This window comes from Engraulis encrasicolus, chromosome 20 (genome assembly GCF_034702125.1).
Source record: "Engraulis encrasicolus isolate BLACKSEA-1 chromosome 20, IST_EnEncr_1.0, whole genome shotgun sequence".
Taxonomy (NCBI): domain Eukaryota; kingdom Metazoa; phylum Chordata; class Actinopteri; order Clupeiformes; family Engraulidae; genus Engraulis; species Engraulis encrasicolus.
In genome coordinates this window covers 29,804,128-29,819,870 of record NC_085876.1, presented here as the reverse complement: position 1 = coordinate 29,819,870, position 15,743 = coordinate 29,804,128, and the positions used below count along the sequence as shown (strand labels likewise).

Genomic DNA, 15,743 nt, shown 5'->3' with positions numbered 1-15,743 from the left:
CATCAATGTAATCCACAATTTAGTTCAGTTAAGCATTAAGTGTGTAATCCACATGTAAGAAGTACTCTACTACTAGTGATACATACTGTAATTCCACATTTAGTTTATTGTGCAAAAAGTTTTAATGGTTGACAAACACTGGAGTAATAAAACGATCTTGGACTGCTCTGGTGATGTACTGAAAGTTTAGGCCTACATATGAATTTCATGTAATGAAATCCTTTGAAAAAACAAACAAAACAAAAAAACACAAGACTTGATTTTTTAAATATTATATTAATCTTTATTTCAATGGTTGACAAAATACCCATAAAATTCAAAGATCCTAGCCCCTTTTACAAAAATATGTCCTCTACTACAAATTGCCCTCATATCTGTAGCCTGTAGTCTCGAGACGCCATGCTGTCCAGCCACAGTGTAGTGTGTATACAACAGTCCAGTCCCATTGGCGGCTAACTGCTAGTTCATTAGCAGTCCGTCTAACTTGTAACTAACCCGATAGGTCAGTAGCAGTCCGGCTAACTAGTAGCCAACCGCTAAGTCAGTAGCAGTCCAACTAGCTGGTAACTAACCGCTAGGTAAGTAGCAGCCTCCAGTCACAACAAAAAGTCCCACCGACCCCCATGTGCCACCCCAACGCCCCCCACCCACACCATACATACAGACATCGCACAGGATATAAATTAAACAGGATTCTCTTAAATTAGCATACCACAAATATACATTTAGGGAAGAAAAACAAAAAACATGATTGTAATCATATAATTCCATCCACAACAGATAATAATAATTATAATAACAGTAATAAGAGGAATAAGAATAAAGCAGACAAATGTTCACACGTTGAGAAGCGGTTTCTGGTGCTGGCGACCGTCGGAGAGCGGTCTGTTGTTGCGTACGGACGTGGAAATCAAATGAGCGGATGGATTTGGTCCCACAGAGTCGACATACATTTACTTAAATAGACTCGCCATGATGCGTTTACATTACTTAAATAGACTCGCCATGATGAGTTTACATTTCTTAAATAACGGCGTCATGATGAAGTACACATTACTTAAACAGCCTCGTCATGATGTAGAGTACAAAACACAGCAGCAGCAGCAGCGCAGCACAAGAAAAGGCAACTGAGTTGAATCGAGTGAGTAGTCATGTCATCTCATTTCCTTTCTCCTCTTGTTTTGTTTTTTTCAAGCCCGTTCAAAATTTAAAAGTCAAGAGTATATATTATCTTCTATAGAAGTCAAGAGTATATATTATCTTCTTATTCCATAGTGCAATTGAGCGTAAGATGAAGTCCCTGAGGAAAGAAGAGAAACACAGAATGAATTAATAATGCAAAGCTGTGACGAGTTGGTGAACAATGGCTGCAATGAAGAAACGATGAACGATGAAGCTGCAATGATATGAAGCTGATGAACTAGTGAACAATGTATTTCCCACAGGTGGCAAGTAACTTTTAGCAAGGAGCAGGCTTCGCTCTGTGTCCAAACAAATACTTCCAAGGTGCTGAATTAAAATGAAATACCCTCGTTATAGCCTTGTTTTATCCACCTGTGATATTTGTTTTAATTAATTTAGTGTCTGCATTTTTTTTTGCACACGCACACACAAACAGCTGTAGCCTACCTGACTGCACGCTGCCCAGTCGCCTCTGTAGGGCCTCCAGGCGTGCGATGTAGTCTGTGAGGGCGCGGTCAGGGTCGTAGTTCAGCAGATGGGAGCAGGGGGTGCCCCCCCCACCTGGCTCACACGAAATGCCATGGTACCTGCAGCAGCAACAGGACAATGATCATTAGGCACCATACACCACTACACCAGTGGTTTTCAAAGTGGGAGCCGGGGACCCCTGGGGGCACTCGGGGAGGTGCTAGGGGGGCCACAGCACGTTGGAAGGAAAAGTATAGCAAACCAAAATAACTAATAATTGAATACATTGAACTGATATACACCAAAATAAACTAAAAATAAGCTGAACAATATTCCATTACTGCCTTAGAATAATCTATTGCATCTCTGAAACTGCTGGGTGGAGAGAGTGCTGCCTCGTGGGGAGTATGTAGGAGCATATTGTATATAGTATAGTATAGTATAGTATAGTATAGTAGTGTACCTGTGCTGGGTGGAGAGAGTGCTGCCTCGTGGCGAGTATGTAGGTGCATATTGTATAGTATAGTATAGTATAGTATAGTATAGTATAGTAGTGCTGGTTGAGGGTGCTGCCTCGTGGCGAGTATGTAGGTGCATATTGTATAGTATAGTATAGTATAGTATAGTATTGTATAGTATAGTATAGTATAGTATGGTAGCTTACCTTTGCTGGGTGGAGAGGGTGCTGCCTCGTGGGGAGTATGTAGGTGCATATTATATATACCGTAGTATAGTATTGTAGTGTAGTGTATAGTATATTATAGTACAGTATATGCATAGTAGTGTACCTGTGCTGGGTGGAGAGAGTGCTGCCTCGTGGGGAGTATGTAGGAGCATATTGTATAGTATAGTATAGTATAGTATAGTATAGTATAGTATAGTATAGTATAGTATAGTACCTTTGCTGGGTGGAGAGAGTGCTGCCTCGTGGCGAGTATGTAGGTGCATATTGTATAGTATAGTATAGTATAGTATAGTATAGTATAGTATAGTATAGTATAGTATAGTAGTGTACCTGTGCTGGGTGGAGAGTGCTGCCTCGTGGCGAGTATGTAGGTGCATATTATATATAGTATAGTATTGCAGTGTATAGTATAGTAGTGTACCTTTGCTGGGTGGAGAGGGTGCTGCCTCGTGGGGAGTCTCTGCCGGTCCTGCCCCTGCTGACGCCACGTCGCTCCCCAAACACCTCCACCCCGCCCGGGTGCAGGAACGCAGACTCATGCCTCCCCTCCACACCTGACGCACACGCACACGCACACGCACACGCACACACAGAGGTTAAGAGAAGTACAGCAGAAAACCATATCAATCATGTTTTCATCGTGTTGCGACGTACACAAAATGGGTAGGAAATTGATGTGCAGGTGAAAATGGAAGCTATGAAGAAGCTACTATCTATATCTGCCATATTAAACATTTTTATTGCCTGAATTAAAAGTTACTTTTTTCAGGACAATTCACCCTGACAAGTGCACCCAAAGAAAGAAAACCTTTTAAGATATTTTGTTTGAATGAAGCGTGGTCAGTTTTGTTAAAATTCAACTCTTGACTATCCACTTGTCAAATCAAGCCCATAAATGACTATTTGTTTAGTGAGCAGAGGCCGGTTTACAACCCTGTTGATAGCGGACTGGGAACAAATCAGATAGCGTGTGTATTCCGGAAACTGACATTTGTCGCTAACACTGTTGCCAGCTGTTAATCTTGTGTGTGTATGTGTGTGTGTGTGTGTGTGTGTACACGTTATGTGTGGTTGCATGCATGGATGTGTGTGTGAGTGTATATGCGTGCCGTGTGTGTATTTGCATGTGCGAATGTGTGTTTGCATAGGTGTGTGTGTGTGTGTGTGTGTGTGTGGGTGTGTGTGGGTGTGTGTGGGTGTGTGTGTGTGTGTGTGTGTGGGTGTGTGTGGGTGTGTGTGGGTGTGAGTGCAGGTGGTGTGTGCGTGCAGGTGCGTGCCCTCCTCACCTGTGGTCTGGCTGAGTCCGTTCCTGTTGACACATGACAGGGTGGCTAGAGTGCCAGATCCTGATCCGGATCCCGAACCCGTGGCCTTTTGCCATCTCTTCACCAGGAAACGCATCCTGCACACACAACACATCACATGATACACTTAGATGGTCATTAAACACACCCTGCACACGCAAACACGCACGTACGCTCACACAAACACATACGCACACACACATCCGCGCGCACACACACACACACACACACAAAAACACACGCACGCACACACACACACACACACACAGTTGCTAGGGACGTTCTATTGAGTGTTGTCTCATTAAACTCCATCCTCTTTGGAGCTCTATCATGGCTGTGGCGCATTTCCCTTCTGTACCTAGAGATGGCGATGGAGACTCATTACAGCTTAAGTGGAAGCCACTGCTTCACTCATTTTTAGGGGTTGGTAAATAGCAATTATTCTTAGCAAGGTTCTTTCCATTATCCTCCTTCCATTATCCTCCCTTGTGCTTGTGGATGTCACTGACACCAGAAATGTTTAATTCAACATCTGGCAAAAGCACAATTCAAAGGTAATTTACTCATTTGTAATCAGGATGTTGAATGAGGAAAAATCACCCAAACATTTTTGTGGCTTGGCTGACAGCGGGACAGTTTTCATGTTTTCTCCATGGAGGGGCATCAGCGAAGTGCGAGGCCACAAGCACAGGTGACGGGTGAACGGGTGACGGGTGATCGGGTGACAGGTGATCGGATAATAGAATGCCCCCATACAGCCGTTGCAAAAAGTTTTGTCACCTATCCGTCTGGATTGATTGATTGATTGTTTACATTTATTGCCATTTCAGCAGCTATGGCTATATCATGGCCAATACAGATAGAGAAAAAACATTACATCACATTTTACACAACTGTATAAATCATGAGACTAAATACGCTTCTTATCATCTCCATCTGTCTGGAACAGCAGCTATAGAATAATGAATCATATGAGCGAATTCTGAAGTCAAGTAATTAAGTGAAAGTCAGGTTATTCGCTGTTATTCCAAATGGATGGAGGATAGGCGACAAAACTTTTTGCAACGGCTGTAGTGCGATTCCCCGTCCGTACCTGGAGAGGGCGATGGAGACCCTGACGGCGGATCTGAAGCGCGTGAAGCCCCTGCGCCGGTGGCTGATGGTCTCGATGCAGGCGGGCGAGGGGTGTCCCCCCATGCGGGCGATCAGGGCCAGCGTGGCCTCCTCGCACTCCTGGAAGCCGCCCAGCAGCAGCAGTAGGTACTTCTTCTGGTACACCAGGGCCTTGCGGAAACTCTCCGCTCGCAAGTATCGCCCGTACATACGCTGTGGAGCAGAGGGATGGAGAGAGGGGGGAAGGAGGGAGAGAGAGGGGGAGGGAAGGACAGTAAGTAAGTAAGTAAGTAAGTATGCCTTTAATTATCTTGCCATGGGGAAATTAATTTGTTGCAGCAGTAACATACAGATTGTGCAAAGACAGTAGACAGCATATATACAACACAGGACCAGGAGGTTAAAAAGTACAGTATATGTAGGATAGATAAAAAAGAGATGTTAAAGAAAACAGAAATGCCTCTGTTAAAAACAACAAGTACATTAGTAAAAGTGAAAGTGCATTTGTAAAAAGTGCATTAGCAGCTTCATAAAAAGGAGGAGAGGGGGGCTAGAACAATAATAAATAAGTAAGTTAAAAAGTTAAAAAGATAAAAAGCTGAGATGTATGAACTTCCAATAGGTAACTGTATATACCGTACATAGGCAGTGCAGGGAGGGGGACAGATATAATGAGCCATTCATTTGCTGTATGTGTAGTGGTGTTAGACTAGGGGGGTTTACAATACTACTATGTTTCTGTTTGAAATTGCTTAACAATTAGTGGTGCCGAGTAGTGAGTGCCATGTTGTCACTGTCAGTGCCGCTCATGTCTCGTATGGCATTGATGCGTATCGGTGTGTGTGTGTGTGTGTGTGTACGCGTGTGTGTGCGTGTGTGTGCGTGTGTGAGAGAGAGAGAGAGAGAGAGAGAGATCCACCTTGAGTGCCATGTTGTCGCTGTCCGGGCCGCTCATGTCGCGTAAGGTGTCATTGCGCATGTCTCCCTTCAGTCTGGTGACCTCTGCCTCCGCGTGGCGTAGACTCTTCTCCAGGCGCGACCTCTCGCGACCCCACGCCTCTCGCTCCACTCCCAACACTGCCAGCTCCTGACCGTCACCCTTCCTGCTCGACTACAGGAGCCCACAAGGGACAGTCAGAACCAAACACCATTCAAGAGAACTCCTACGCATCCACAACTATTAGATCACTTTGGTTGATTACCGGTATCCTTCTTGAGTGTGGAGACAGGCAGAGAACCAATGTCCCTCAATTTGTCAAAAAATGTATTTAATAATCGAAAAATAATTTATAGATGACCACAATCAGTCTGATGACAATTGTTGATAATGATGGTAATTGATCTTGTCTATATATACACCTTTTTTACACATATATACACAAATTTAGTATCTACACTGATCCTATCACTAAATCTCTGATGATGGCAATTTGTCATAAGTTCTTTTTTTCCCACATATACATAAGCGGCTTTGAGTACCAAGAAAGGTGCTATATAAAACCGATGTATTATTATTGTTATTATGATTATTATTATACAATTACAATATATTCAGAATATATTTCCTGATAACTCACACTGTCGGATGCTAGTCCCCTGAGGCGTAGTCTCCTGAGTTCGTCCTCCAGGCGTAGCAGCTGGTTCCGCAGCTCGTTCTTCTCCTCCGTCAGGCGGCTCACGAAGCCCGTCAGCTCGGCGTTCTGCCGCAACAGGCGCTCCGTCAACACCGCCGAGCTGCCGCCGCCCACCAGCGTAGGGGAGCCCTGGACACAAACACACACACAGAGAAGCAATTGATTGTTTGTTTACATTTATTGCCATTTCAGCAGCTATGGCTATTATCATGGCCAATACAGATAGAAAAAACCTCATATCACATTTACAAAACTAACAACCATATAAATAAAGAGATTAAATATGTTTTTTTAACATCAATACATTCTAGAAAGTTCAAAACCTTTAAAAGGTGGAACGTGTGTGTGTGTGTGTGTGTGTGTGTGTGTGTGTGTGTGTGTGTGTGTGCGTGTGTGTGTGTGTGTGTGTGTGTGTACCTCAGGGGCAGGAGTGGTGGCCAGTGGAAGAGGGCTCTGCTGCAGCATGGTGATGACGTCATTAACGTTACCCTGCAGCCACGACAGAGACTCCCTGCTCACCTCGTCACCAGACAACCTAAACACACACGGAGACACAGACAGACAGACAGACAGACAGACAGACAGACAGACAGACAGACAGACAGACACACACACACACACACAGACCACAGCAGAGAGCAGGAGGTTACTTTTCAATGAGGGCATGACAATGCAATATGTAAACCCACCCAAATTAAATCTATTCATTCAGCAGACATGTCCAAAGCCAAACAAGACAAAAGGTATAAATACACATCAATACAGACTAGGACAATCAAAAAAACTAAACAAAAAATACACAAAAATAAAATAAAAAATAAAATAAAGAATTAAAATACAGTATACACAGACATTATATCCAGTGTGCTCTCAGCCTGGATGTATACCTTGTGCAATTCACAGTCAGCTTTGAGACTGCCACCATGATATTGCTGGAAAAAAAACAAACTACTTGTGCTGCTTTAATTCAGAAATGAATGAGCCAATCCGTGTGTCACCTGTTACTGGTGTTGCCTGATCTTGTGTGTGTGTGTGTGTGTGTGTGTGTGTGTGTGTGTGTGTGTGTGTGTGTGTGTGTGTGTGTGTATGTCACCTGTTGCTGTTGTCACTGGTCAGGCCTCTGATCTTGTTGCTGTGTGTGTGTGTGTGTGTGTGTGTGTGTGTGTGTGTGTGTGTGTGTGTATGTCACCTGTTGCTGGCGTCACTGGTGATGCCCCTGATCTTGCTGGCGATGAGCTGTAGTCTTTGCACCACAGCGTCCATGTTGGCTCCTCCGCTGCCACTGGTGCTGATGTTGGCCTCCGTTGCTATAGCAACAGCAGCCGGGGTGCCAGTGGGGCCGTGATGCTCGTGTATGGAGGGCGTGCTGGAGTGGATGGTCAGGCCGTTATCGCTCTTCTGCTGCAGGACCCAGTCTCTGGTGCGGTCGCCACCCACCACCTCACCCATCTCACCTTCGCGCCACGCCTGCAGACACACATACACACGCACACAACATCAGTTACGTAAGGGTTAACGTTCGGCGAGAAGGTCGCTACCGTGGAATAGCAGCACGACAGAGAGAATCTTTAGACCCCGACACGGAGCGGAGGGGTCTTGTTCTCTCTGAAGTGCTGCTATTCCACAAAGCGACCGACTCGCCGAACGTTAACCCGCTTATTATATGGATATACTTAAATGATTCACACATGGCGGGGACATTTCTTTATTTAATGTTAAGTTTATTATAATTTTTCATGTCAACAGATTGTTGCTGCGCAAAACAAAACAGTGCCGTTGTGGAACACCGCTAGGCAACAGGTAGCCTAGACAACAGGTGTTGTCTATCACAGCAGCTGATTAGAGTCTTGTTGAGAAGTCGCTTTAGCAGTGAAAAGTCTTGTTGCCATTGACAGCGGTCTGATATAGACCAACCCGTCCGTTATCTCAAATATCAGACGTGCGAACGTTGGGGAGCCCCATTGAAATGAATGGAGCATTCGACCGATGACGTCACACCATATAATAAAATTACATAGAGCTGAGGTGGGGTGAGTACTGTAAGTACATCATCATTGTACATGATGTGATTCACTTCATCACAATGACATTTGAATGATGATGTATGCACACTGTCACAGGCATAAGCTGCTTGCTCAGCCAAAAACACTAGGTCAAATGCCACATGCTTCTAACACACACACACACACACACACACACCTGTTCACTCACAGAGAGACAGACATGCACATTCATACACGTACGCACACACCTGTCACACCCAGACAGACGCACGCACGCACACACACCTTTCACACCCAGACAACTTCACTGAAGTACAAAGGTGTAGCTATGCTGCTTTACCAGTTTTTCCAATGTTACACTTCAATGAGTTGTTGAGCTCCCAGATGTCAGGAATGCTAAAAATCTTAAGTATCAATTATGGAGAAAGGAAAGAAAAAACCTACTTAATCCTTTCTGATTATATTATGTGTAGGAGAGTAGTCAACAATACTGCAAAATAAATCTTCGATTGTTCTTCTGCTAACCTCTTCCCGACAGTTGTATGGTCTTATTGTTACCACATAATTGACCAACTAGTGCTGGGATAAAAGGTCTGTGCGAGTCTTTGTCTGTGTGTGAGATTCTTTGCCTGTAGCCTCAGCTTTTTCTAGAGGCAGAAGCTGGCCTTCTTCTCCGAACACCAGTATACTATGAGTGCTGTTGCAGCTGTGCATCCGTGCTCTTTAGCATGCACACAATTTAACTACATTTACTGTGCAAACACACCAGCCATTCAACATGCCAACAACAGGGTGGAAAGAAAAAAGGGGCGTCCCATCAACACAAACACAGACACAGACACACACACACTCACACTCACATAATGTACCATGTATTGGTTGGGTGCAAGTGTCATTTACCACGTGTTGGTTGGGTGTAAGTGTCATTTACCATGTTGGTTGGGTGTAATGTATCATGTGTTGGTTGGGTGTAATGTATAGTAAAAAAGCCGCACTCCCGGATCAATCTCTTGCAGTTTTAATACTGGGTTAGCATGGCAGACAGACAGACGTTTCGGCCTAAGCCTTCTTCAGCGTCTCAAAGACGCTGAAGAAGGCTTAGGCCGAAACGTCTGTCTGTCTGCCATGCTAACCCAGTATTAAAACTGCAAGAGACTGATCCGGGAGTGCATCTTTTTTACTATACATGAACTTTGCTGTTTGCTCGCACCCAAAGACCTTGTAAGAAACTTTTCGGAGTTGAGCGCACTTTCTCTACTAAAAGGTTGGGTGTAATGTACCATGTATTGGTTGGGTGTAAGTGTCATTTACCATGTGTTGGTTGGGTGTAAGTGTCATTTACCATGTGTTGGTTGGGTGTAAGTGTAGTGTACCATGTGTTAGTTGGGTGTAAGTGTAGTGTTCCATGTGTCGGTTGGGTGTAAGTGTAGTGTTCTATGTGTTGGTTGGGTGTAAGTGTAGTTTACCATGTGTTGGGTGTACTGTAAGTGTAATGTACCATGTGTTGGGTGTACTGTAAGTGTAATGTACCATGTGTTGGTTGGGTGTAAGTGTAATGTACCATGTGTTGGTTGGGTGTAGGTGTAGGTTACCATGTGTTGGGTGTACTGTAAGTGTAATGTACCATGTGTTGGTATTATTATTATTATTTTTTACCTTATGTTTTATCTTAATGTTTTAAATGTTCTTTGACTCTAATTTATTTCCGTCTTTCTTCCCTGTTTCCTTTCTTTTTACATTTGTTAATTTTGTGAAGCACATTGAGTTGCAACTGTGTATGAAATGTGCTATACAAATAAACTTGCCTTGCCTGCCTTGGTTGTTTGTAAGTGTAATGTACCGTGTGTTGGTTCGGTGTAAGTGTAATGTACCATGTGCAAGTTGGTTGGGTGTAAGTGTAATGTACCATGTGTTGGTTGGGTGTAGGTCAGTTTACCATGGTTTAGGTTGGGTGTAAGTGTTTGACATGTGTTGGTTGGGTGTAAATGTAATGTATCATGTGTTGATTGGTTGGATGTAAGTGTAATTTACAATGTGTTGGTTGGGCGTACGTGTAATGTACCATGTGTTGGTTGGGTGTAAGTGTAATGTTCTGTGCCATGTTCTGGTTGGGTGTAAGTGTAGTTTACCATGTTCTGGTTGGTTGGGTGTACTGTAAGTGTAATGTACCATGTGTTGGTTGGTTGGGTGTAAGTGTAATGTACCATGTGTTGGTTGGTTGGGTGTAAGTGTAATGTCCCATGTGTTGGTTGGGTGTAAGTGTAATGTCCCATGTGTTGGTTGGGTGTAAGTGTAGTTTACCATGTGTTGGTTGGTTGTTGTGCAAGTGTAATGTACAGTGTGTTGGTTGGGTGTAATTGTAATGTACCGTGTGTTGGTTGGGTGTAATTGTAATGTACCGTGTGTTGGTTGGGTGCTGCGTTGGCGGCGGCCTGGCTGAGCTCCTCCACTCTCTCCTGTAGTCTCTGGCGCTCCCTCTCGAGCCGCTGACCTCGCTCCCTCTCGCCCTCCAGACGGCCCTCAGCCTCCTCCAGACGCACAGCAAGCCTCTCCAGCTCCCCACGCACCTCCTCAAGGGCCTAGAGGGTGAGATGGAGAGAGAGAGAGAGAGAGAGAGAGAGAGAGAGAGAGAGAGAGAGAGAGAGAGAGAGAGAGAGAGAGAGAGAGAGAGAGAGAGAGAGGGAGGGAGAGATGGAGAGAGAGAGATGGAGAGAGAAGGGGGGGGGGGGGGGGGGAGGGATAGATGAATAACATGATTTCATGTGAAATCAGGCACTTTGGGGCCTGACCAACCTGGATTGTTTTCAGTGGCAATGTAAAACCCAAGAACTGCATCTGCGCATCTGCATGAATCTGGCACAAATACGAAGGGGAAAACGGACCAAGAAAGTTTTAATTAAGAGGGTAGGACTCAAGGCATTTATCCTAAGTGTCTGAAGTGGAGATGCAAGCTTTTTGCCTGGCAGCGACGATATAATGTAAACCCACCTGTTGGTCCTGAGCAGTGCGCTGTGCCATGTCTGCCCTCTCGGCGTTCCAGCGAGCTCCCTGCTGTACCGTCTCCAGCCTCTGGGCCTCCAGATCCCCCAGGAGCTGGACCACGCGGCCCTGCTTCACCTCCACCTCCGCTTGCATGGACGCTAGCATGGACTCCATGGAGCTAACCGCTGCCTCCACCTGGCATGGAGAAGAATCGCACAAGGGAATCAGTTACATAAAGTCGCCAGACTACACATACTGGATACTGGATATTAAGTAGGGCTGTAACGATAAACTCCACTCACGATTCCATTCGTATTACGATTATTGACCTACGGTTCGATACACCACACGATAAATGTATCTCATTTGACGCTTGGAAGTATTATCATATTGAATCTTTTGGTTGTTTTCTGGACTAAAGGATAACAAAACTTTGAAAGGGCGTATCACAATACTGCCTCCGTCCTTACATCACGATACAGTATCGTGACTCTGAGTATCACGATTTCTCGGTTCGAATCAATATCGTTACAGCCTTACTATTAAGTGGAATCAGTATCGCCATGATGTCCGGGTGTGCTCACCTGAGTGCATCCCTCCTCCGCCCGAGTGACTCCCTCAGGTGAGGCAGCGTCTGGGCTGTCTGCAGCAGCGGCGGCGGGAGAGGTGCTGGTCTGTGATTGGCTGCTGGCTGCTGCTTGGTGACGTAGCTGAGCCCCCACCTCCCTCTCCCTCAGTAGCGCCCCCTGTAGTTCATCAGCTCTGGCCTGCTGGCTTTCCAGCTGCACCTGCATACGGCACAGTACAGTACAGTAGTTAGGGAGGCTGTTAGTGAGGGGTGGGTAATTACAGGAAAATACAGTAGTTAGTCTAGCTTGGCTACAGTACAGTACAGTACAGTACAGTACAGTACAGTACAGTACAGTACAGTACAGTATAGCCGTTAGTAAGGGCTGGACAAAGTTAATTACAGAAGTTAGTTAGGGAGGCTGTTAGTAAGGGGTGGACACATTAAATTACAGTGCCTGTAGTTAGCTAGGGAGGCCGTTAGATGGGGTAGATACATTACAGTACAATAGATAGGGTGGATACAGTACAGTACAGTGGTTAGTTAGGGAGACTGTTAGTAAGCCGGAGTGGATACATTACAGCACAGTACAGTAAATAGTTAAGGAGGCTGTTGGTAAGGAGTGGATACATTACAGTAGTTAGTAAGGAGTGGATACATTACAGTAAATTACAGTAGTTAGTTAAGGAGGCTGTTGGTAAGGAGTGGATACATTACAGTAGTTAGTAAGAAGTGGATACATTACAGTAAATTACAGTAGTTAGTACCTAAGGGCTGCCTATGTAGATGTATTGACTGACCTCCAGCTCTTTCGCCCTGCTGTGCTGCTGTGCCAGCTGCGCCTCCTGCTGCCGCTGCGTCTCCTGGCTCTGGGTCCTCAGCCGAGACGCCTGCTGCTGCTCCTCCTCCAGACGGGAGCTCAGCTCTGACACGCGCGCCTGCTGCTCACTCAGGGCCAGCTTCAGGTCCTAAAGATGAGGGAAAGGGTGATGAGACGAGGGACAACCACAACAAACAACAACCACTAAGAACTAGTCACAGGTCCTGATGCAGGACAAAGGACAGAGATAGTGAGAAGAGAGACAAGCACGGCACTATATGGTGTCACCAGACAGAGCTAGTCTAAGATCTGGATGGAACACAGAAGACTCAAAAGAGGATAGGGGACAGGTGATGGTTGCTTTGATGTAATATGATGTAATGTAACGCAGTGTAGTGTAATGAGGTGTAGTGTAGTGTAATATACTGTAATATGATTTAATAAAATGTAATGCAATATACAGTAATGATGTCAGCATTACCTCCATCTCCTCGCGCTCTCCTTCCTCCTTCTTGTCTGAGCGGCACTTCTCCTTCTCCAGAGCCCACTGCAGCTCCCTCGCTCCTCTCTGCTCCTCCGCCAGCCGGTCGCTGAGGGAGTCCACCTCACCAGCCTTCTGGGTCAACTCAGACCTACAGAACACATCACAAACAAGTATTGAGGATAATAGGTTTGATAATCTACAGTGAAAGCGAAAGCCCAACTGGGAAACTCCAACTCCCATTGGCATTGTGACACAGCACACAAGTGTTCAATGCACACTGCACACAACAAAACTACATTTATGCCGCACCCATGCAAGGGGGCAGCACCAATGGCGTCCCAAGGGAGCAGTGCGGCGGGAAAGTCATGGAGGAGGATGGGGAGAGCATTGGTTAATTACTCCCCCCATCAACCTGGCAGGTCGGGAGTCGAACCGGCAACCTTTGAGATACAAGTCTGACGCCCTAACCGCTAACCCATGATTGCCCTTTCAAATATTAAAGACAAGATAAAATGACTGCACTCTCAGCCGTTATCCTTGTTACTTTCGTACTCAGACTATGTCCACAAGAGCGCTTTGGTCTAAGCCATCGCCTTACAAGTAAACTCTCTTGACTTTCACAACACAACCAGAGGTGTCAAAAGTATAAGTTAAAGCAAATTCATGATGTAAGTACAACACCAGCACACATGATGCACTACATAGCTGTTACACCCTCTGGGGCAACTCAGACCTACATCAACATAACACGACACAAAATACATGCGTCAATGACAATACAATGAGCCAAAATAAAACACATAAAGTGCAGGAGACGCGCTCACACTAACGCCTATACTCGTTAATACAGATTATAACTGGGTGCTGAATCCCACTTAATATATTGATGAATGAAGGAGGCGAAGGACAGCACAGCACTTCAGATTTTTCTCAGTTTATTTGCCTATGAACATTTCGGGAAGAGCCCTTATTCAGTGTGTAATGGCCAAAATAAAACACCCCAAGTCTGGTACCTGAGTGTGTCCAGTTCCTTCAGGTGTTTGTGCTGGGCCTTCAGTGTGGTCTCCAGCTCCAGTTTGGTCTGGGCCAGCTCCGCCTTCATCTCCTCCAGCAGCTGATGCTGATGCTGATGCTGATGTTGATGTTCCTGACCTCCAGAAACAGCAGTTTGTGCATCTCCAGGGGACACCACCACCCCTCCAGACGCCATTTGTCCAGGCTGTGTTGCTCCAGTCTGCAGTCCTGGAGCCTGTGCGTGTCCGCCGGCTTGTGTCCTGCCTCTCTCCTGCTCCTGCTGGTGAGGACCAGCAGCGGTGACATCCGGACCAGAAACAGGACCAGCCCAAGCCCCTGATGCCTGTTGCCATGGGAACGGGGATGTGGCGGCGGTCTCTCTGGTGCCCCCCAGGAGTTCCATCTGGGCGCGGAGCTGCGACACCTCGGACAGCAGACTGCTCCTGTCGGCCGCGTGCAGAGCTCCCATGGCCTCCCTGTGCTGTGTGTCCTGTTCGGGAAGGGAGACATACGTAAAGCATGAAGATGGCAACCTGGCCAAACACTGTGGGCAACTTCGCTGACTTGTGTGTGTTTGTGTTCATGTATGTGTGGACAATATGTATTGCCTATACATCAATAGGTGGGAAAACGTTGAGAAATTCAATCGTCATGTCTAGATTGGGCAGGGGTAAAGTAGGCTATATCACAAACAAAACCGTGAAAAAAACAGGCTCAAGACAAAAATCCAGGACAAATATAATCTCTAAATATCCAGGTTTTCCAGGTTTTCCAGGACGTGTGGGAAACCCTGTTTTATTGGACTGGCGCTTTAATATTCAAGTATTGTGAACATTCTAATCTTGTGTGAACATTCTAACAAATTCTGCCATTTAGACTGTTGAGGTTGTTTTAAGTTCATTGATGCTGTGGTTAAGCTGCACAGCACAGGAACAAAGGCTGTTCGTATGGGAAAGCCCATCACATTACTGATATTTTTAAAAACCTAATGTAGAGTAAATATGTCAAGTCAAGTCAGTTTTATTGTCAATTTCTTTACATGCACTGGTCATACAAAAAAAATTGAAATTACATTTCTTACTTTCCCATGCAGACATAGACATAGACTTTAGGTGTGGACATAGACAATTAAACATAGACAATTAGACATAGACAGTAAGTGTAGGTAAATAAAGGTTGATTAGTAATCTAGTGTTATATAGATATATAGTTATGTATAGTGCGATCCCATGGCCTCCCCGTTGCAGAGAATCCTGTTTGGAGAGACATGTGTAACACGTGTTGCTGTGAGCATGTGTGTACCTGTTCTTTGAGCCTGTGTTCCAGTTGGTTGAGGTATATGACTGCGTCACTGGTGTCCAGCATCTCCAGTTGACTGTAGAGGGCGCTCTTGAGCACGTTCCGCTCACACTGGAACACCTGCTGAACTGCACCTAGAAGATCCGCTCGCCAGTCACCCTGACACACACACACACACACACACAAA

At 45.4% G+C, this 15,743-nt stretch overlaps 1 protein-coding gene across 6 annotated transcripts in view; it reads right to left on the bottom strand.

The window, feature by feature from the left end:
• Positions 1-131: 131 nt before the first annotated feature.
• The window catches only part of akap9 (A kinase (PRKA) anchor protein 9), a 181,582-nt gene continuing 165,970 nt past the window's right edge, over positions 132-15,743 (bottom strand). For 5 of the 6 annotated variants that reach the window (XM_063185755.1, XM_063185761.1, XM_063185759.1 and 2 more), the window contains 16 exons: positions 15,560-15,715; positions 14,257-14,747; positions 13,241-13,391; positions 12,740-12,907; positions 11,956-12,159; positions 11,378-11,566; positions 10,789-10,968; positions 7,576-7,853; positions 6,804-6,921; positions 6,330-6,515; positions 5,672-5,863; positions 4,733-4,965; positions 3,622-3,737; positions 2,757-2,889; positions 1,630-1,769; positions 133-1,300 (listed from right to left, as the gene is read on the bottom strand). In XM_063185755.1, coding sequence (XP_063041825.1) covers positions 1,257-1,300; positions 1,630-1,769; positions 2,757-2,889; positions 3,622-3,737; positions 4,733-4,965; positions 5,672-5,863; positions 6,330-6,515; positions 6,804-6,921; positions 7,576-7,853; positions 10,789-10,968; positions 11,378-11,566; positions 11,956-12,159; positions 12,740-12,907; positions 13,241-13,391; positions 14,257-14,747; positions 15,560-15,715 — 2,979 coding nt within the window. In that variant the 3' untranslated portion in view covers positions 133-1,256. Of the gene's footprint in view, positions 1,301-1,629; positions 1,770-2,756; positions 2,890-3,621; positions 3,738-4,732; positions 4,966-5,671; positions 5,864-6,329; positions 6,516-6,803; positions 6,922-7,575; positions 7,854-10,788; positions 10,969-11,377; positions 11,567-11,955; positions 12,160-12,739; positions 12,908-13,240; positions 13,392-14,256; positions 14,748-15,559; positions 15,716-15,743 lie in introns of all 6 variants that reach the window. The other variant, XM_063185757.1, reaches the window with a different exon arrangement.